The sequence below is a fragment of the Chrysemys picta genome, chromosome 11 (genome assembly GCF_011386835.1).
Source record: "Chrysemys picta bellii isolate R12L10 chromosome 11, ASM1138683v2, whole genome shotgun sequence".
NCBI classification, from domain to species: Eukaryota; Metazoa; Chordata; order Testudines; family Emydidae; genus Chrysemys; species Chrysemys picta.
The window spans coordinates 73,288,653-73,310,853 of NC_088801.1; the positions used below are offsets into that span (position 1 = coordinate 73,288,653).

Here is a 22,201-nt window from a genome sequence, read left to right on the forward strand (position 1 = left end):
TTAAACACTCAAGTGAAGAAGTGTGCTTATGCGTTATGGTAGTATCATCACTTCTGCGGCCCTACATCCTAGTACTCTGTATATCAGACTGTCCATGAAAGTCATTTTTACATCATACTTAGCATATTAGTCAATGTGCTGGCGTTAATAAGGGATCTAAAAGTAATTTGCTTCCTTAAAGGATTACAGCAGTATTGGTTGTATTTTGTTAATATATCTTACTCTAAGTATATTATTACTATTTAATACAGCTAAATATATTTCACCTGGTAGCCTTATATGCATTTTTAAGGTAACTTAGGGGGAAAAGATACAATTCTAAGTGGAAAATAAATTGTATCAGTGACTTGAAGATTAGTATAGAACTATCAACTTTGAAAACAAATTTTTCACTAATTACAGAGTTAAACGGTATTTTAAAGTATAGCCAGTTCTCTGGTGAAGTAATACTTGACTTTATTAAGACAGCTTGTTAGGTCACAATTAAAAGTACAATGTAGTGGAAATCATTGAAAAAAGAAATACTGATAATAGTACTCGGTTTTTCCTGTGTTTCCTGAGAAGAGTCCAAAATGCACCTCTGAACAATACTTTTATTGTGGAATATTACTAGAGGAAACATTGTCCCTTTAAATGTATTGTATATGGGTGCAGAGGAAAATTTATGATATTTACGTGTCTTAGAAGGTAGAGAATTTATATAAAAAAGCAGTTTGTGTTGGATGTATATTATATGCAAAAAGGGAAAGTTAGGGTTATGCAATCTTAAATTGACAGTACCTGGCTTTTTTGCTGATCTGTGCAACCTTTAGTCTCTTTATGAAGTTTTTTGTATGAATTTCTTTTTAGGATTACATTTAAGCACCTTGTAGGCTCTGTAGGCATAGGTTGTTTTGTAAATATAAACTGCCGCTGTTGAATACAGGATTTGTTATCACGATAAAACTGCTAATGCTGTTGCTTTTTTTCCCTCTCTGCATGCTGTTACTATAGATGCTATAAGCTCTAATAATCCACGTGTTATTGATGATGCCAGAGCAAGAAAGCTGTCGAACGATTTGAAGAGATGCACTTACTATGAAACCTGTGCTACTTACGGGCTGAATGTGGAAAGGGTCTTCCAAGATGGTAAAGATGGATTTTTTTTTCAACTCAGTATCTCACAGCATACTGTAACCAAAGTGTTCTCCAGATTAATGACCACTGCCTACTATATAGTTCAGAAGATTTAATCCTGGTTGAGATTTTTTTATTTTGGTAACACCTAGAGTCCCATTGAGATTGCTCAGCACTGTGCATTCACATACAGCCTTCTGTACTCCAGTTGTCTCCAGCTGCTGGGTTCAGTCCCTTCCTGGTTGGAAAGAAACAATACATTAGAACCATAATATCATGAGTACGTTTGTTATTTATGCAGATTATATTTATATCTACTTAAGAAATGTCTTCATGCAGGTATACTATATAACAGACACTGAAGTTGTGGGACTGTGGGTAATCTTTTATGTAATTACCCCCACTTAATAGACATGTATAATAAAGATATAACTAAACACGTTTTTAAAAATTGAGAGTAGAATATGAAATCTGATGAGATAAATAAAATGCATAAGATCAGTATTAAAATTCTCTCATGGCATCCACATAACTGTTATCAATTGACAATTTCACCTAGCCATCAGAGTAGAATTGAGTTTTAGGGAGGGATTTAAAAGACAGGGAGTAGTGACTTTATGGTCTAGTGTGAGAAGATGTTCCAACTAATTAATACAGCATGGAAGAAAAACACTAAATATGTAACTTGACTCACAATTGTTTACTTGGACAGTTACTCCTGGAAAAAGCTCCATTGTGTACCTGAGGGGAAAACACAATGGCTAAATAAATAAAACAAAAAATGGAAAAGGAATATGCAGTTCCTAAATGTCTTCTGTGTATGAAACAAGTCTCTGTGCTCCCTCTAGTGGTAGTTCCACATACTGTGTATATTTGAGATATCTTCTATCTTCCACTGTACTAATCAATACGTTACTTTATCCCCAACTGTAAACTGGCCACTACAGAAATTATTCTAATTTTTAAAGAAAAAATTTTTTATTATTTAAAACTATTTCCTGAAGTTCCTGATCTCTGCCATGTTCTAGTCTCTGGGTTTTCTCTTGTAAGAACCATAGTTTACATGAGATGCCATCTCATCAATAAGTGTCTAAGGTTATGTCTACACTACATACTACTTTTGCTGGCATGTAGTATATGTGTAGCTACATGCTGCAGTGAAAAGCAGCCCTAGTCCACACTACAGTGTGTCGCTATATGTGTCAGGGAAAGGCTCTGGCAGCTGCCTCTCCCCTGCCAGAGCCTTTCCCTATTGCAGGAATGTTTCCCTGTGGTGAGTCAGGGCTCCAGCCATGGGGAGCTGCCCGAGCCTTTCTCTATTGCCTCCCCAGTGCCAGAGCCTTCCTTTGTGGTGGAGAAAGCAGCACACTACACAGCTAAAAATAACAGTGTAGATAGGAAGGCACTGCTTGAGCTAGTACACTTTTCATGTGTCTTCACTTGCCTGAGCCATTCCTCACTGGCTACACTGCTTTTTATACCCCTGCTAGGGTGGCTACGCAGGTGTGGACACTACATACCACCAAAAATGGCATATAGCGTAAACAAGCGTAAGTGCTGTACGTGCAAAAGAAGTGAGGAAAAATAGACCAAACGGACTTTCTGTAAGTGGAAGTACTGAAGTGAATTGCTCTGGGTTTAAATTCCAAATGGAGAGGTTATTTTTGTTCTTAATAGTTCAGCTAATACAATTTGTTTACCCACGTTTTCTTAGAGTATTGAGGAGAAATCCACTGTGTTCTCTTCGTATTCCCTGTATCAAAGATTAATTTCTAAGATTTTGCGTGCAAAAAATAAAAGTTTAATGTCCTTGTTTGCGATTAGCTGCAGTTTATTTTTCATTACATATACCCTAAAAACTTTTGGGATTCCATCCCCTCTCATTTCTCTCGGAACTCTTGGGAGATGGAACTTGTAGAATTATACAGTGATACAACTCCTCCACTTGCGCATATTTGTACTGGATGAGCTGGTTATTACATACTGTGGCCTTCTCCTATAATGTTAGTGATGCTATGTAGTGAATACAAGGAGTAAATATACTGTGGGAAAACATTGTTAGAATATGTGAAGTGGTGGTGAATTTTAAATGTTCAGTATGCTGAGTGGCATAGAATTGCCTATACATAAAAAAGTGAAGTGTTTTTCAGACTAGGACAACAGCCGCTATTCCCATTGAAGTCAGTGAGAGTTGTGCCGTTGACTTCAATAAAAGAAGAGGTAACTTTGGGCCAAAAAGAAAAATTTATGGCAGATAATACAAATCCTGATCAATGGCCAATTGATTAACTGATTTCAGACATCTTCGGAGAAATACTTACCAAGATTAAATATGATTTACCTGTGATTTACAGCTGTGGGAAACACCAGATTCAATTTAGTCTTTATGAAATGATGCAGTGATCCTTTAGAAACAAAATTACAGTTCCTTGAAAGTGAAGAGGTCTTATGATACCATATGTCAGTGCTTTGCCTTATGTAACGATGATTACAGGGGGGAGTGGGGAGAAGAGTAGTCTTCTTAAGATGTAAGGTTTTATCCTTATAGGAATATGCCTGAGTAATTCCCAATAGTGCTCTGAGAAAATCAATGTGTGTAATGAGGAAAATCTTATGCAATTATTTTGTGTCTTTGTCACTGTCTTTTTGGCTGAAGAACAAAAAACGTTTTGTGAAGCCATATTTAATAGGTAAGGAAAATCAACCATTTTTGAAAGGTCCTGTATTTAAAATATATTGTGTTCTATTTTAATTTCTGTACTGGATGGCAGGTGGTGTTAAGGGCTATTTAATTTTGTATGTATACGTCACCTAATTTACTGAGGGTGCCCACAATATGTCACTACTAATGCACTAAAACGTCTAAAAGGTTGTCCATTGTAAGAGATTTTCGGTGGAGAGATGGCAGACATGGAAAATTTTAGCTTCTTGTAGCTGCTTTGAACATGCTGTGTTAATGTTTTATTAGCTTTTATATAGCACTTTGTATGGTTGAAACTCTGTACAGACATTCAGTTGTTATCCCTCCTCTCCTGTGCTTCCCACTGGTGATATTGAAATAGGTGGCGGTAAGAATGATTATCCTCATTTTATGTATGAAGAGTCTGAGGCCCCAATGCTGAAAGTTACCTAAACACCCACCTAACTTTAAGCATTCCATTGAATTGAGTACAACTGTTCACATGCTTAAAATTAAGCATGTGCTGAACTACTTTACCATGTCAGTTCTTGAAGTGACTTGTCCAAGGCAGCATGGCAAATAAGTGACATAACCAGAATTAGAACCAAGGAGCTCCTGGACTCCCACCCTCCATCATTCCTCACCCAGGCCACTTTCAATATTAGGAGGAGGAGGAGTGGGGGAGGGGTGGGAGTGGGGGAGGGGTAGTGGCGATAGTAGTAATCGGGGATGGGTGGTGCTGGTGGTAGTTACTGTTTGTTCAAGCACTTTACAAAACAGGAATACATTATCCCATGCCTGAAGTCTAATTCTAGGGAACTCCTATGATGAGCATGTATAGGAAAAAAAACAAAACAAGGAAAGAATGGGATGAGTGAAGGCGTATTGTAAGCAATAAGATTAAGCTCTGATCCAGTATAGGCATGCAAACATTTTCATGGCCCAGTTACAATTTTAAAATTCTATTTAATTAAAAGTTTTTGACTTGATGCTTGAAGCCTTTGTAGAATGTCAATTTTTAAGAAAGATTTGATGGTTGTACCTAACATAACTGTGTGATGAGTGATAACCTAATGAGTGTGGTAATTCCTAATAAAATTTGGTGGTAGAACAATTTCTCTGTATCTATGGAACAAACAGGCTTTAAAACATGACCTTTTTTGCAAAATCTTCACCAATTAAGCAGTCTTCAGAAAGTACTGTACACAGTATGATTCAGGCATGCAGCAAGTTACCAGAATGTATGTCAGGAAACTGGTTAATGGAGCCATTAATAAGACAAGTTTATGGGTCCCAAAATTTAATTGTAAAACACACCAGTTCAATAAATATCTCCTCTTGGATTTTACGTATACAGTAACTCCTCACTTAAAGTTGTAGTTATGTTCCTGAAAAATGTGACTTTAAGCGAAACGATGTTAAGCGAATCCAATTTCCCCATAAGAATTACTGTAAATGAGGGGGCTAGGTTCCAGGGAAATTTTTTTCACCAGACAAAAGACTATATATATATATATATATATATATACACACACACACACACACAGTATAAGTTTTAAACAAACAATTTAATACTGGTACACAGTGATGATGATTGTGAAGCTTGGTTGAGGTGGAGGAGTCAGAGGGTGGGATATTTCCCTTACTGCTAAATGATGAACTAGTAATTGGCTGAGCCCTCAAGGGTTAACTCTCTCTCCACACAAGGCAGCAGGAATGGAGGGAGATATGCGCATTTCCCTTAAGTACCCTGCCTTGTTAATTAGATCAGCTTGCTGAGAGGCAGCTGCTGCAAGCTCCCTCTGTCCTGAGTCCTGATCTGTCCCCCCTGCTCTATGGATGATGGGGTAAGCAGGGTGCAGGGGGGAGGGGGACACCCTGACATTAGCCCCCCTCTTTCTTCCCTCCCTCCCCCCCCCCCCGCCCCGGGCAGCAAGCAGGAGTCTCGGGGAGCAGCACATGGCAGTGGGGGGAGGGACACAGCTGAATTGCAGGCAGCTGCTGCACCGGGAACTTAAGGGAGTGGAGAGCTGATAGTGTGGCTGCCAGTCCACCTTGGTTCCAAGCCCCCACCAGCTAACTGCAACAGGCTGCTCTTCTTGCAAGCAGTAGACGAAGCTGGGGACTGCCAAACGATGACGTTAGAAGGGAGCTTTACACAACTTTAAACGAGCATGTTCCCTAATTGATCAGCAACGTAACAACGAAACAACGTTAACCAGGACGACTTTAAATGAGGAGTTACTGTAGATTTTTATCACTTTGTGTTAAGCTGATAGGGGGTAGGTAACACTCTCTATTAGATATCTCATAAGCCTTCACAACTGTTTGTTGTTTGTATTAATATGTGTTTATGATCATCACTATTATTATACAGATGAATATGTGCTGTCTAGTCTCCTTTTTTCTTATTCTCCTACTTCTTCCTTGTCTTTCTTGTCCTGTCATTCTGTTTTAGATTTTCCAGTAATGGCGCATGGTAGTAAGCATTGTATAAAGAATAGAATTTTAGAATTGGTAGTAGATAAAAATTTTTAGCATTAAGTTTGGAGCTCCCGTGTTAGAATTCGAGTCATATTTTAAAAATGACCTGTAAATTTGCACCCACAAATACTTGTGGGTATAGGTGATGGAATATAGTCATCTACCAGGTTACTTCCACTATCAGGAAATTAGGCTACATAAATTCAAGTTCAGAATTTGTATATTCCTACCCAATAGGAACCCTAGGTTTTTCATCTTTTCCAGTTGGAATTTAATTTTATTATTTGTCCACTTTTTAAAAATATCTTTGTTCTCCTGTATATTTTCTGCCTTGACAGTTGGTAAATCCTCCTAATTAAATTTCATCTGCAAACTTCAGTAAAGCGCTGTTTGCTCCTTCATTCAGATATTGTTAAGTAAGACTGGACGGAAAATTGATTTTTGCATTAACCACCTGCATACTCTCACACAGCTTGATTGGCTGCTGTTGACCCATAAACATTGATGATCTTTTTGCCACTTTTCAGTCTACTTCATTGTTTCGGTCAATAAGCAAATTTAATTTTTTTAAGTAAAATTTTGTGAAATGGTATCTCATGCTTTATGAAAATCCAAATATATTGCATCTAGCATGTTCTATTAACGTAATGGAAATTTTGCTCTTGACTTAAATCACATTTGTCTCGGAAAATCTATTCTTTATAAGTTTGTTGCTTTGTTAATATATCAATGGTATTTTCTAGGATTAGGTAGTCATTAATGATTCTTCTCAAAATTATTTTTCTTTGAAATTTGAATTGTAGAAATTTGAATGGTCAGGACAGCGTAATTTTATCTTTTTTTGAAATCTGTTCTGTTTGCTTTAGTCTTACTGTTCAGTATCCTCATGGTGGTTGGTGATTTTTCAGAAGTGATTATTTGTGGTATAATAAATGCATCTAATTCTCTCAGTTCCTTAAGATCCATAAATCTGGTCTGTCTGATGTGTTTATGTTCAGACTTTCTCTTATGTGATTTTCATTGGAAGTTATTTTTGCTTGGTCATCTTCTCTGACTAATTGTTCAAACTTCATTAAATCGAAATTGAGGGGTTTTTTTTAACATGATAAATAAAAGCCTGGTTTTGCTGCTCTTCTGCATTGTCTTCTATGGGATTACTGTGAGATAGGGCACTATTCAGTGTAAGGATGGCAGAATCAGGCCATAAATTACTGATCTAAATAAAAGAAAATGAGTTTTATCTTTGTGGTATTCTGTGACAAACTTTTACAGGTCATAGGCTGTTTATATATATTTTGGTAGTTGGAAAAATTGAGTGAAGTTTTTTTTTATAAAAGTACAATAGGTCTTTTAAAAGATCTCCTCATTAAGATGTAATTATCTTTTGCCACACATCAAAATAGTTTTATCAGTGAAACTGAAAATGATTATTTTAATATTTCTTGTCAGCACAGTATTGTACTGTCTGTGTTCTGCCCCAGGATGTCTCTCTAATTACATTAGCCTGCTTGAATTAGCTTGATGTACCATTAATACTTAAGAATTGCTTTTATTTTTGCTCATGATGTATTCATAATTGCATGTCTTTTTGTTTTCTTTCCTTCAGATGTTCTGTTTTTTTGACGCATTTAACCCCATGCTATGTACCTATCTCAATGTACACCAACAGAAACGAATGTCAAAGTGCTATCTGCCTGTGTAGTTTGCTTGTATCAGGTGCAAACTGATTTAAAGTTGTTAATGTGAGCCTATAATTTGAGTTTAATGGGCAGCCTGATACTGTAGTTTAGCAATCAATTAATTTTTCTTTTGCACTTAACAGTTGTGGAAGTTGGAGACAGTTGCATATTTTTATAAGCACAGTTTAAACATGAACATCATGCAGGGTTACTATTCCTCACTAATACATTGTTGTTAATATAAATTAAAGTTATACAGAACACAGATATGTTTACAGGTTTTTTTCCCATTTCTAAATTTCTGGGGTATTTCTCTTTTAAATCAATTGCTTTAAGAATATGAGCTACTCACTTTGGTAGTGGTAATGCACTATTTTTCAGTAGAGATCCAGCATTGCTGAAATTTCAGTGTTGCTTACTGTCTAATTGTTAAGGTGCCGCTAGACAAATTAGAGCAGGCCCTGGAAATAAGTCATCACTTGAATGGAATCTTTCAATGTGATTTAATTATCCCAATTACTGTGGGTAGTGTGGCTGCAATCATGTCTAATGAAAGGTGAATTCCTTAGCTTCTGAAATAGTTCAGAACATGTGCCAAAGGAGGAGGAAAAAGGTACAAGGCTCAGAAAATAGCTTGTTTAGCTAGGGATCTAGTACGATAACTGGTGGGGTACTTGTATGGCTGTGTGCAAGATCTAGCCTCTTAAATCAGTTCTGCTGCTGCTGACTCTAGCATTTTTCCTTTTCTAATTGACCACATATTAGCTGTTACCACTAACAGTCACTACCAAAGGCTTAATGTAGTGATGAGGTTGTAGACTTGATTGCACTGTGTTCTGAGTTATTTGAACCAGGTGTAAAAACCTCAAAGTTGGATGAGGAGAAAATTGACCGCAGTTTATAATTTGTGCCCTTTGCTATGTCCCCCTTACTGTGTCAGGTTGAAGAAATCTGGAAGTGGAGCTGTTGGAATCCTGAAATGCCTACTGAAAATTAAATTGATTTTGTTTGATGCAGTATATATCCAATGTGGTATATATGTCAAAAGTCTATTTTATTTCCCAGTCCTGCCCACTGTAGTACTGACCCAACTGCTTGAGCAGAAAGGTATTTTAAAGTGTAAACTACAATCTCTGTTAAAGGATAAGGATGACGTATTAGTGCTTATACATTTGGATTACAGGGAGAGGCTGTCACTCGCTATCAATCTTATAAAGTCAGTTTTTACAGATATATTTTCATTAAGAAATGTTAATCAGCTTAATGGGTAGAGAATAAAGTCTTAGTCCTATTTACGCTGACAGATTTTAGGAAGAGGCAATCTTCACTCTTATACTAGATGTGGCCCCAAGGGTTCCTCAGTTGGAAGTCAGATGCTGGAGCAATGTGGATCCAAAGTGCTATGCAGAGCAAGGGAGCAGGTCCTCTGGCTTCTGTAATTACTTCGATTTCAGTAATGTACAGCTGTGACCTTTCGGTAGAATGCTTATGGCTACAGTACAGCATCTGAAATGACATGTGGCCCTGATTACCCATTAGCCAGACTAGTCAACGCTGGACAGTATCAGCCTGTTTAAATTCTGAATTGCTGCAGTGCAGCAGTAGCACGGGGGCATTAATCCTTTGGCTCTAGTTAGTCTCAGGTATTTGTATTTTTCCCATTTATTTGAAGTAGCTATTTGTGTCACATGAAGGCACATTTTAGTGTAAAAAATTTTTTCATGGAAATAAAACATACGACATGTTTATTTGACCAGTATTCATGAGCAGCAATCGTTATGGCACAATATTTAAGATCTGTATCTCAACTTGCTACATTCTTACGCCCAATCTAAGACTAACATGACAGGATAAAGATTGCAGTTTTGATGTAGTCCATAAAATACTTGGTAAACTCAGTGTGGAAGTAGAAGTAATTATGTATCTATTATTTGGCCCTTTTTCTGCTAATGGTCTGTCCTAACTAGTACAGTATGTTTCTGTAGTGGATTAATTGAAGAGTATTCAATATCTAATTTCATTATAGAAAATGCATAGAGAATAGGCATGCCAGTCCATCAAGGCTGTTTTCGTTTGGGTGTTATAAAAACATTTGTCTTCTCTTGTTAACTTGATTTGGAGAATAAGGTTTTTTGAAGTAGCTACTGCTTTTTGCCTCTTGTGTAATGTCTTCTTCATTTCCCTATACGCGTATACATACTTATATATAAAAATCTAGTGAATGCCTCCTGGAGACATACAAATTATAGTATATCCCCTTTACTAAAGATGTTAAAACAAATGTTCAAAGTGTACCATATTTATAAGACTTTAACATTCTTGGGACAAACCCTTATACTGACATTAGATATATGGTAAAATTTCCAAAGATTCCTAAGTCCCTCTGAATGTCAAAAATGCTTAGACTCCTAAGTCACTTGGGTGCTTTTGTAAAATTTTACCCCGAAGGACTAGATTATTTTGTATTTTATTTACTAAGATTAGTTTGGAGCAATTACGGAAGAAACTACCTAGCATTGAGTTAGTTTTGTTTTTTGCATAATTATTGTGTGTATATGGAATATAGAATGTTTTTCTACCAGCAGAACTTGGATATTTTATCAAATATTGTGGAAAAAATAAAGCATCTTGTAATTTAGGAAGAGGTCACTAGGGAGCAGTGTAACAGTATCCAAGGATTGCTTTTATGCAGCTTCCCCTCCTCCCTGTTACTGTTGAGAATACAGGCATAATAAAACTAACACACTGGTTTAAGAGATCATTTAGACCTGCAATAAGACACACTCCATAAAGTATGAGAAGTTATTGGATCAGCAGTATACAGAAGTAGAAGTTAGAAAGAAAAAAATTTTTTTAACTCTTTGGAAAAATGAAGAGGAAAGGAGTAGAAAGGTTTAAATAGTATAGAAAACTGGAATCTCTCTGGATTTCTGCAGCCCATTAAAAACAAAAAGTGAAGGTCGAGATCCAGTAAATGACTCATTTGGTATTATAACATTAAAAGAATTTAAATCTCCCCATGCGCCTATTGGAATCTTGGGCATCTACCCAAATTTTTCCATAGTGAAGAGTCCATTCTGGAGGCCCCATGTTACAGTCACTGTAGTATTAGGTTGGATTATCTTCATAATCAATTAACTCTGCTCTTAAATTGGCCAGCGGGACTGTAGCAGCATGCTATGTATTCTGCAGGACAATGGCCTAGCATTCCAAATGTTACAATGCACTGAAGTTAGCTGAAGATGCTTAAATTTTTTTTCAAGTCAGAGCCCTTTATGAATTAAATAAGAAAAAAGAGTCCAAGCAGTGCGATATATCTCATATTATTTATGTTGATATTAAATTCAATTTAAATTTCTATGGGCATGTGTTTTCAACATATGCTGTTCCTAAATTTGGAGTTTGCATGATGCTGCAGGATTTTGTATTAACAATGTTGCATTGCAGAAGTAGTTGAAGGAAAGTGGGAGACTTTGGCACAGGGTACAGTAAAGATGGGAGGGTCTGGCAAGCTGGAAAGGATGAGAGTTGGTTTGGGTGTTAGTTGCTTATAGGGGATATATTTACTATTTACTTTCTTCCTGTAGACAAATACCTCGTTTGGGAGGTGGTGGAGGCGGTTGAGTTGATTTCCTAGTTCCCTGTACCATTAACTCTAGACAACGAGCAGGCACCCTCAGCCTCCATTCTGGCAACAAGACAGATACTTGCTAGTTAGATGTTTCTGCTAAAATGATCAGCAGCTTGATTTTTAAATGACATAGGTGTGGTTTTTTGTGTGTAGGGTTTTTTGGGGGTTGGTCAGTCTCTAGTCATAAAGAAGAGCAATGACTGTGTGATGATTGATGTCATTTCAGAGTGTCCAGCATATACTTACTGTTGGAATGTGTCCAGCATATACTTACTGGAATCCATAAACTGTCCTGCATGCTGGATTTGCTAGATAGGATGGCTTAAGAAATTTGCTCAGTACCTCACAGACAAATAAGAAAGGCATGTTCCTGCCCTGAAGAACTTACAATCAAAATATAAGACACAGTGAAAGTGATTAAAAACAATGGGAGAAAGGAAGCACACATGTTACAAATGTAAGGTTATTTAGGTGTGTCTTAAGCAAGTCTTAAATTGCTAAGTTATGTGCATATTGCTTTTTAAAATCCAATTAAATCTAATTTTAATAGTGAGGCTTTTCTAGGGGGAATGGAGCAGTTGACAGGAGTTTGGGAAGGAATGTGAAAGTGGGCAGGGACTGGGAGAGCAGGGAGATGGGGAAGAGATGATGGGGCAGAGAGGGCTGGGAGGGACACAGTGTTGAGAGAAGCTGAGGATCCCGAATAAGAGAATGAGAAGCATGGTGGGTAGATGGATAGAGTGAGATGTCATTGGCTGGTTCTAATAGAGATTTGCATTCGGAGGGGTCAGTGCCCTGCTGAATTTGAAAGAATACAGGTCTTGATATTACAGAAGCCTGAGCCCCCTGGAGATTTTGAGCTCCACACTTGTCAGACTCAGCTGAGAAGGTTGCTTCATGGTGGTGATCTGCCACTTGGATCTATTGATCTTTGGGCTGACTGTCCCAGGATCCAGTGATGGGAATGGTATGTAATCTTTCATGCAGGTTATAAAAATTTAGCTTTGGGGGAAAGACTTGACTTAATGCCAGGTGCTTTGGGGTTTTGTTTCCTTTCTAGCTACTAGTTAAGATTAAGGTTAGTATCACATTACATTTATTTCTAGCCTATATCAAACTGTATTCTTATGTTTCACTTAGTAATTGAATCTGGTTTCTGTTGTTGTTCTTCACTAAATACCATGTTAAATTTATTGTTGCTATTAAATGCAGACTACGTTAGCAAAGTATAAGATTCTGCATAAATACCTGTCTCCAGTATAATGCCCTGTTATTTAAGGTGGTATGCAGCAGTATCTTTTAAAAAATGTATTACACGTACATTTCTATTGCTAATCTGTTTCTGCTGTATTGTTATTTTGCAGGCTGCAGTATCCGTTTATTTCAGTTTTGCTGTTAGCACACTGTGAAAACATGCTGCTGCTAAGTGTTATTGAATCAGATCTTGCAGAGTTTTATTCTGAATAGATTGGAAATAAGCAGCCATCCTGTCAGTTTGAGAGAGGTGAGGTTATAAAAACCATCCTGCTGTTAGGTTTTGAGTGTAAGATTTCCTGGTGGGACCAGTGGAAGAGGTTGAACAGAGGAATGATAAATTCCCAGATTCAATGCCAAGGGATCTGAATCACAGTCTGATTATTTAACTTTGCTTATCGAGTTATTCTGCAAACTCAGGATGTTCCATTGCAGGGGATGTATCTGAATGCAAGAATAAGGAATACAGCTCACTTTTTGTAATGGTTGCTAGCTAGACTTAATTAAGCTCTGCTTTCGGCTGTTGCTAATGATGTTGTAATAGGGGCAGGTTGAGTTCACCACAAGGTTAGATAAGGGCCAGGAAGGGCTTCACCAGAGCATATACTGCTTTAAGTGGTAACCATTTAAATCCCTTTATCACATTGACATCCTTTTCCTTACTTCTGACAGTATTTTTTTCCGAAGGACCTTCTAAACTACTGCTCATTTTCAGCACAGGTGCCAACTTTCACGCGGTAAATAACCACCCCGACTTCCACAATAAGCCAAAAATCAAGCTAATCCCATTTCAAAACAAGGCCAAAACGAGCCAATCCATAAGAACCCTACACACTATGTGACTAGATCCCCACGGCGTGCAGTCTGGGACTGTGGTGGGCCCACTGTGCACCCCTGACTCTCTCCCCCTTGCTGGGAGCTGATTTAAAACAAAATAGAAGCAATAAGCTACAAGCCAAAAGCTACTCACAAGCCAATTAAGCCAAAAACAAGCCCAATTTCTGTGTTTTTTCTCACAGATTTGGCATGTCTGATTTTTAGCACTTCTTTTGAGTAGACTATCCTTCACATTGCTCTTTTTTACTATTCTTACTATAAAGGCTGTTGAATTCTATATCTTGCCATATACAGGTTGCTCAAAGCTAGTATTTATCGTGAGGGTTTTAACTGAAGTCCTGAGAGAACTTCTTTAATGCTTACATTTTCTTCAGTAATCCATTGCGCCTGTTCTTAAAAACATATATAAGTTACCACAATCTGTTTTTCAGCAGGGTTGGAGTTTAGCATGACATTGTCTGTGAAGTGTTTGGATTTTTAATTGTCCCTAACGTATCCTTATTCTGTCTGTCTTGCAAGGTTTTAATCTTCCAATTGTAAATATGGTGTTTCATTTTTAGTTTGACTATAATTTAACCTCTGGGTCTTTCACAGATTCATTTCAAACCATGTTCAGTGGCTTAGTAATAGTGAATGAACAGAGTTGAGGTCAAATTGTCAAAAGTGCCTAAGTGCAAAGATCCTTAGCAAGAGGTCAGGATAGGTATAAAGATATCATTATTGTAAGACTTACTCTGTAACAAAAGGGTACAGAATATGAGCTTCCAGCTCAGAATGTCATTAGAACAATGTCACTGCTTGTTAAGTTTCACAGCTTTAAACAAGAATTAAACATGTAAGATCAAGAACTGTTGTTAGTAGACTGAGTGGACACAATCCAGGTACACATATCTGTGTACACTCTGGGTGAGCTATTGAAAATGTGTCAAGGTTTAATCTCAATTTGCTGTCAACTTTTCTCACACAGCTTCGTATGCATAGTATACACTCCTCTGCCTTTACTGTGAATTTCTTGATTTTTCGCTTTGAGCCAAACTTTTGTTGATTCCTGTCATATTTTGGTTTGTTTTCTGTGTTTTTTGTAAGCTTAAAATATTTTGATGCAAGTAACTGAATAGTTATTTCATTTTCATCATATAAATACACTTGACATTGGCTGCTGTGACTTCTGAGTTGTCGACTGTCAGTCTTATAATATGTCTAAACTTAACATAATCTATTAGTGACATTGATCCTGCTAGTAGACGTGTACGAAGTCCATGTTTTAAACAGAGTTGTATTTATTGAAAAATGTTGCAGTTCAAAAGAAGTGTCTGAACTACTTGGCTAATTCTGCCTTTAAGTACCCATGTGCAACTCCCACTGAAATATTTACTTATAGGGGAGCTGCACGTGTGTATCCAAAGGCAGAATTCAGCCTAAACAACCCCACAAAACTTCTTTCTCTTTCCTCTCTTATGCATGCATATAAAAGTGCATGTGTGCCCATATGTAATGATTCCATACATCACTTTCCATAAATGAGTGCTTGGACTTAAAATTACGAGCTAAAAATAGGATTGAGTTTTAGGAGTACAAAAGCATTCTGTTTTGTAATTAAAAAATAATACTTTAAAAAATATGGTTCATATCGTTTGTGGTTGATTAATAAACGTTGAAAATGGAGGTATTTAATAAACCTCTGACAATTGTTTTAACTATAGTGATAACAGTAAGTTGCTACAGTACAAAGTATATTATCAAAGTTAGCAGTTGTAGTAATTGCCTGATAAGAATTGTAGCATTTATACCTCATATAATAACTACTGTACGGTTACCCTTAAATATAGGTTTTTCTTTACTCAGTTTTTAGTTAGTTTCGTGTTCTTCTAGTGGCTACAGTTCAGAAGTTCAGATCCTGTTAGGTAACAAGCATTTGAAATAAATATTTAGAACAAATAATCTGCACTTGAGTTAAGATCTCTGTTCATTTCATGTCCTAAATTCTTCCATTCTTTGCCATCAAGACATATGTCATGAGAAGCTTTTAAAAGCCATCCAAAAGAGTTTGTGTGTGTATGTGTATTCAGTACACTAGTCAAGACACCATGTCTAGGGCTCCATGTTTGTCACAGAGGCCGCGGAAGTCACAGATTCTGTTACTTTCTGTGACCTTCGTGAGTTCTGCGGTGGCCAGTGTGGCTGACCCCAGGTCTGCTGGAGCGGGGGCCCCACAGCCAGCCGCATTGGCCACTGCCTGGTCGGCCAGAGCAGCCGCTTCTTGGTGGTCCCCGGCAACTGGGGCCATTGGCCCCCAGGCGCGCCCCCCGATTTAGTATGAGGTATTTATAGTATATGTCATGGACCGGTCATGGACTGTGAATTTTTGTTTATTGCACATGGCCTGTCCGTGACTTTTGCTAACAATATTTGTGACTAAATCGTAACATTAATCTTGTCCACTGTGGTAAACTAGATTTAAATTCTGTAGCAAGGCCCTTAAGTTCTTATTCTAGTGCAGTATTTTGTGGTTAACAGGAAATTTGGCAGCCGCTTCCTGTAACTCCAGAGTGGTTGGTTAATTCAATATAAAGAATAATGCAGTCTGTCAGGATGGATAAAAATAGATGATTTTAAAAATATTTTTTATTTAAATAGGATTTGTTTGAATTCAATACAGGTTTCTTTTTAAAAAAATCTTTTTAAAATTAAATTTGAAATCGACAATCTATGTTAAGGCTTACATTTATTATAAGTAGGGCTGTCGATTAACCACAGTTAACTCACGTGATTAACTGAAAATTAATTGCAATTAAAAAAATGATTAATTGCAGTTTTAATTGCATTGTTAAATAGAATACCAGTTTAAATGTATTACGTATTTTTGAATATTTTTCTACTTTTTCAAATATATTGATTTCAATTACAACACAATACAAAGTGTACAATGCTCACTTTGTATTATTGTTTTTATTACAAACATTTGTGCTTTAAAAATTATAAACAAAAGTAATATTATTTTTCAGTTCACCTCATACAAGTACTGCAGTGCAATCTCTTTATCGTGGAAATGCAACTTACAGATGTAGATTTTATTTTGAGTTACATAACTGCACTCAAAAAGAAAACAATGTAAAACTTTAGTGCCTACAAGTCCACCCAGTCCTATTTCTTGTTCAGCCAATCACTATGCTAAACAGGTTTGTTTACATTTATGGGAGATAATACTGCCCGCTTCTTACAATGTCACCTGAAAGTGAGAACAGGCATTTGCATAGCACTTTTATTTTTGAATGCAGTTATATTTTTTTTACATAATTCTACATTTGTAAGTTCAACTTTCATGATAGAGATTGCACTACAGGACTTGTATTTTTCAATTCACCTAATACTATTTATTTTGTTTTTTACAGTGCAAATATTTGTAATGAACAAATAAATATAAAGTGAGCAATGTACACTTTGTATTCTGTGTTGGAATTTAAATCAGTATATTTGAAAATGTTGAAAACATCCAAAATATTTAAATAAATGGTATTCTGTTATTGTTTAACAGCGCGATTAATCGCACGATTAATCACAGTTAATTTTTAATCATGCAGTTAATCGCAATTAATTTTTAATTGCTTGACAGCCCTAATTATAACCTCTTCAAATCATTTAAATTAAATACAAAAAATAATAAGCAGTAAATTTTTGCTGCCTAGTTTTACAGTCAAACAGTTGAACTGTTGGATGTCACTGGCTAATCACATGGGACCAGAGTTTGTTGAAGTGCTCAACAAGCTTTTGACAGCAGTATCCCCTTCTGCAGGTGCAGACAGAATATTTTCTTCATTTCAGTTTATTTAACTAGTTCAGTTCAATGACAATTTAAATTAAAGTTAAGAAATCAATTGGGAATTGAAAAAGCAAAAAAGCTTTTTCTCCTCTTCTAATCTCTGGATAAAAAACTAAGTGTGAAAGGATGAGATCTACTAGTTCTAAAATCTTGAGGGGCATAGTCACTAGAACCCCTCAATTCAGTGCCTTGACTACAGATATCTCTTTTGTTTAACAAATCCGTTTTAAATGTAAAACATGTTTTGATCAACTTTTTTCTTCAACCCAGGACATTTAAGGTAGTCTGATTTAATAATAATGTAATGCAATGCTTCTTTTGTGCATTTTTAATTGAATTGAAATTCCATCTAAATATTGACATCATCTAATAAATAAGAAATGCATCATTTACAATTTTAACGTAAAAATGTAGAAATTAAAATCTAAATAAACATTTAAAGAAATGTGTATAAATATAGTTTATCTTGGTCAGCAAAAAGAAGCACACCACATTTTGTGTATAGATATATTTAGTCATAAGTTAGCATGTTTTAATGGTTATCAACCTTCTTCAGGAAAACGCACACAAAGTACAAATGTAAAACATGATTAAAATCAATCATTTAAATCAAGATTTCCTTTTTCCTGATTTAACTCATGATTAAAATCAGTGATATAAATTGTGTTGATTTAACAAAATCCACCCTACTGTCTGTACAGTATTTCTTGCTGGTATTTTGATATTGTCTAATTTGATCTGCCCTAAATAATTTTCCAATCACAATATGCCACAGGAGGTGGGGTTTTTTTTTAATTGACACTGCATGGTTGCATTGTGGAAATGTTCAGAGGGAGGCTGGAGAACTTGGCAGATGAGCAGGAATAGTTCAGACTTTCCTACCCATTCCTTAAAAATGGTTTTAGCAGTGGGGGAAGCTGAAAGAATTCTTAAAGCATAGGTCAGAACAAACTGAGTTTGGTATTAGTTTAGAATTGATCCCTGTGTATACTTCAAGTTAAAAAAATAATTTTAGATCTTTTGGTTTGAAAGGCACTATGATGCTTATCACTTATTTTGAGCATCTTTAAAGCTGAGATTGATAGCATCTATTACTCCTCTTTGCATGAGATTTACACCAGTTTGAGCACTTGTTCAGTCTGAAATAAAACTTCTGTACTGCTGCTGTTGCAAATGTCACTTTTTTAGCAAGATGGCTGCCACCAGTATTGGTCTTGGAAATGCCAAGTTTAATGGGAAAAAATGAAACTTTTAAATGTATTACAAAAGTTGTTCATGGTGAAATGTAATTGCTACCCATTTTGTGCAGCATAGAAGTCTGAAAGCTAAAAAGATAATACAGCAGAATTCACTTGATTGGCAGTCTGAAAGCAGGCATATTCGGAATAATCATGTAAAAGATTGAATACTGTGCATGTCAGTGACTCAATAGATAAATGAGACACTGACTGTTATCTACCGGTAGTAGTTAACTGGTGTGAAGTAGTAGCTGGCATGCATTCTCATTTAGCTTTTAGTTCATTTCATACTGCTGCTCTATTCTGTTTAATGAAAGTTGCTTTTAATGTAGTCTTTACAATATTATTTGGAACATTGACTTCTGCATCACGCTGACAGTAAACAAACTTTCCCAACAGTTACAATGTAAGAACCACACAATATGAGAACCATACTTATTTTCTATACTTGCAGGGAAATACTGCAATAACTTTGTGCCACTGTGTGGTACTGTGCGTCAGTTGAGACTTTTTAATGGTGACCATTGTAAATATCTCTCAGCATAATACGTTCTTACAAGTATCTGCTGTTTGGGAAAATCACTTAGGTCTGATCCTGGAAGGACTTAAGCACTTACTTGTGTCTCTCTCTCTCCCCATCCCCCCACCCCTGCTCTTTTGCTTACTGGAGTAGTTGAGTCCCTGTGTGTAAATTTAATCGTGTCTGTCTTTGCAGGATCAAGGCCTTAATTTTTGTTAATATAGACAAAGGAACAGAGCCCTTGTCAGTCCCTTAAAACAGAAGAAAAAGTGTGCTGGCTACACTGATTTCTCGTTAATGAGTTTTTTGTCCACCGGGTGGTGCTGCTGTTACAGCAACAGATAAAAATGTCTAAAACCAACTCCTCAATTTTAGCTCAGCTTCACCTTTTGGAGAGAAGCAAGAACCATGTTGTCTTATCTTGGGAAATTGTCATTGTGTTCCATTGAAACAAACAATTAATATAACTAGATATAAAGCAGGTGTGGTGGGCAAACTGAAAGCTATTTACTAGTTTGTTTACTGAGTGCTGACATATTGCTATTGCAATCTCCCAGTTGAACATGCTGCTTTTGAATTATTTGTGCTTTCTGTGTGTGCTCCAGAATAGGAAGAAAAATATCCGATAAGCACTAATAATTGGAGTGAGAGCGTGAGTGTGAGAGTTTTTTGACTCAGATTCTAAAATTGGCAGCCCTAATTTGCCCTCTTGAACCATACATAATATATTGCATTTGGGTGATCATTCATTCTGTCTCCTAGGAGAAAGAGACTTGGCTACCTTTGTACAGCTGTGCCCTTTTGTCAGCCAGTTAGTATGGCAATGGTATTAGTTACAAAGAGATCAGCTTGCTGTTCTTACCCCTTGAAGTAAAGGTACTTGGAAAATAATTTAGGAAGCTTTTGTAGGATTTGTCATAGGGAAGAAGATAGAAAGGAGAGCTATTATTGTAGAGCAGACATAATGAGACAAGTTCATACCTCACAAGTTAGCAAGTTTCCACTTGTATTAATATCGCATGTTTGCTCTCAGCAGTTTTAGTATCAGCAACCCCAAGATTGCTGCCAGTTCATTGTCACTTTTTAAACACACAGGATATTCCTTCCTCAGCTAGAGCTTTTCTGAGGACTTAGTTTCTGCATTGCTTATTAATGCATGTGTGCTCCTTTAAAAAAAAAAAAAAAAAAAAGGCCTGAAAATAGCTTCCAGTTTAAAAAAAAATTAGGTAAGTTTAAAAAAATTAGGTACTACAGCCTAGGGCTATAATTTTGTCTTCCAGAGACCTCAGTGACTTGAGCCCCCAGCGCCTAGGAGGGAGACGGGTGTCCCACAGACAGCTCCCAGCCGGGGCAGAGGGCAGACCCCAAACTCCCGGCTGCTGTGGGCAGCGGGGCTCCTGGGAAGTCCCAACCATCGTGTGCGCCCTGGGGCTCGGAGGCGCCCCGGGGCTCGAAGTCACTGCAGGGCTTGGAGCCGCCACAGGCAGTGGGGGGACCCTGTAACTCTGAGCCAGGCCTCCCTGGGTGATGTGGGGAACCTGCAGCTCCCCATTTTGTCATGCATAGTTTTGGTAAAAGTCACTGATAGGTCACAGTCTTCCGTGAACTTTTCTTTATTGTCCGTGACTTTTACTAAAAATATGTGTGACAGAATCTTAGCCTTACAGATAACTGCAAGGAGCATAATTGGCAGAGAACAGAAGCAATATTTTTTCCACAGAAAATGTTTTTTATACATAAAACTTGTTTTTTAATAGAGACAGGTCATTACCTATTTCAAGTCAAATAAGCAAACTCCAAGAGATGTAGTCCATTAGCAATGCACCTTTTTTAATTTTTTTTTAAAGAGGGAATTGTGAGAAGTCAATCAGTTATAGATCATCATGTGTACAGTTGACTTGCTTGCATCATTTATGCCACTTCATATACTGGTTACAGTTGCTTATATCTTATGCATAATAATTTTTCAGTGCAATGGAAATGTATGTTTGCATTTAAGCTATGCAGTGGTGTAGCCAAATACACCTGATGATCAGTAAGAAAACTGCCTAGACATTAATTGAAATCTGAGGTCTCAGAGCTGTTTCAGTTGAAAGAAAAATCTTTGAAGACGAGATAAACTTTGACTCTCATGCTCAGTTGTTACATGAAAAACAGTCCAGATAAATATTTGGCATTAGTCTCGTCCATAATCATCCTGTTGCATTGGTCAATCTCTAAAGGAATCTCATGGCTCTTTTGCACCTGTCATTTTGTAAATGTACCATTCTTGCTGAACCTTAGTCTTGTGAAAATGTCTAAATTTTCCCATTAAGTGCTTAAAAAGTAATAAAACTAAAGCCATTAGCCTTCACTCATCAGATCTGTATCAAGAAAAATATTCTTTGGTGCAATAAATCTGATCAAGTGTTCGACATTTATATCATTCGAATTCATTCTCTGGAAATGGACCTTTGAAGGTAAATTGCATTAAGCAGGGCAGTTTAAATTTTTAATACAATCTTATTGTAACTGTTAGCAAATGATTAAAGTGCGGGGGGGGGGGGGGGCTTATATGTTTTGTAAGATTTATTCTGAATGCTATTTGATGCTTTTACTCAGGCAGGCTACTGATTTTATGACATCGAAAAGTACGTAAATGCCAATCTCCACCCCCCGTATAGAATTTAGCCATCATTACAGATTCAGTAGCTTTCTGTCCACATTCTTAATTGTGGAGAACATTTTGGAAAGAGGGATTGATTTCACCATGGACTTTAACAGCAGTCTTATTAACAGGCTTAACTACTAAAGTAGCAGATTTTGGGGGGAAAGTAATGTATTTTCTAATGGGAAAATTAGTGTGTCTGAAGTAGATTTTGTTGTCTCATGAGGTCAGCCTGAACTCATCAGTTAAGGGGTTTTATCTTATCAAACTGAAGTGGTATTTTACTGGCTTGGTT

General features: G+C 36.8%; 1 protein-coding gene across 37 annotated transcripts in view; it reads left to right on the forward strand.

Moving 5' to 3' along the window:
- AGAP1 (ArfGAP with GTPase domain, ankyrin repeat and PH domain 1) overlaps nt 1–22,201 on the forward strand; it is a 653,489-nt gene that overhangs the window by 293,870 nt on the left and 337,418 nt on the right. For 35 of the 37 annotated variants that reach the window (XR_010591413.1, XR_010591412.1, XR_010591414.1 and 32 more), the window contains one exon: nt 994–1,128. The exons of the other annotated variants lie outside the window; for them this stretch is intronic. Coding sequence is in view for 26 of the 35 variants with exons in the window: in XM_008172585.4 (XP_008170807.1) it covers nt 994–1,128 (135 nt within the window). In the remaining 9 variants the exon portion in view is untranslated. The remainder of the gene's footprint in view (nt 1–993; nt 1,129–22,201) is intronic. 37 annotated transcript variants of the gene reach the window in all.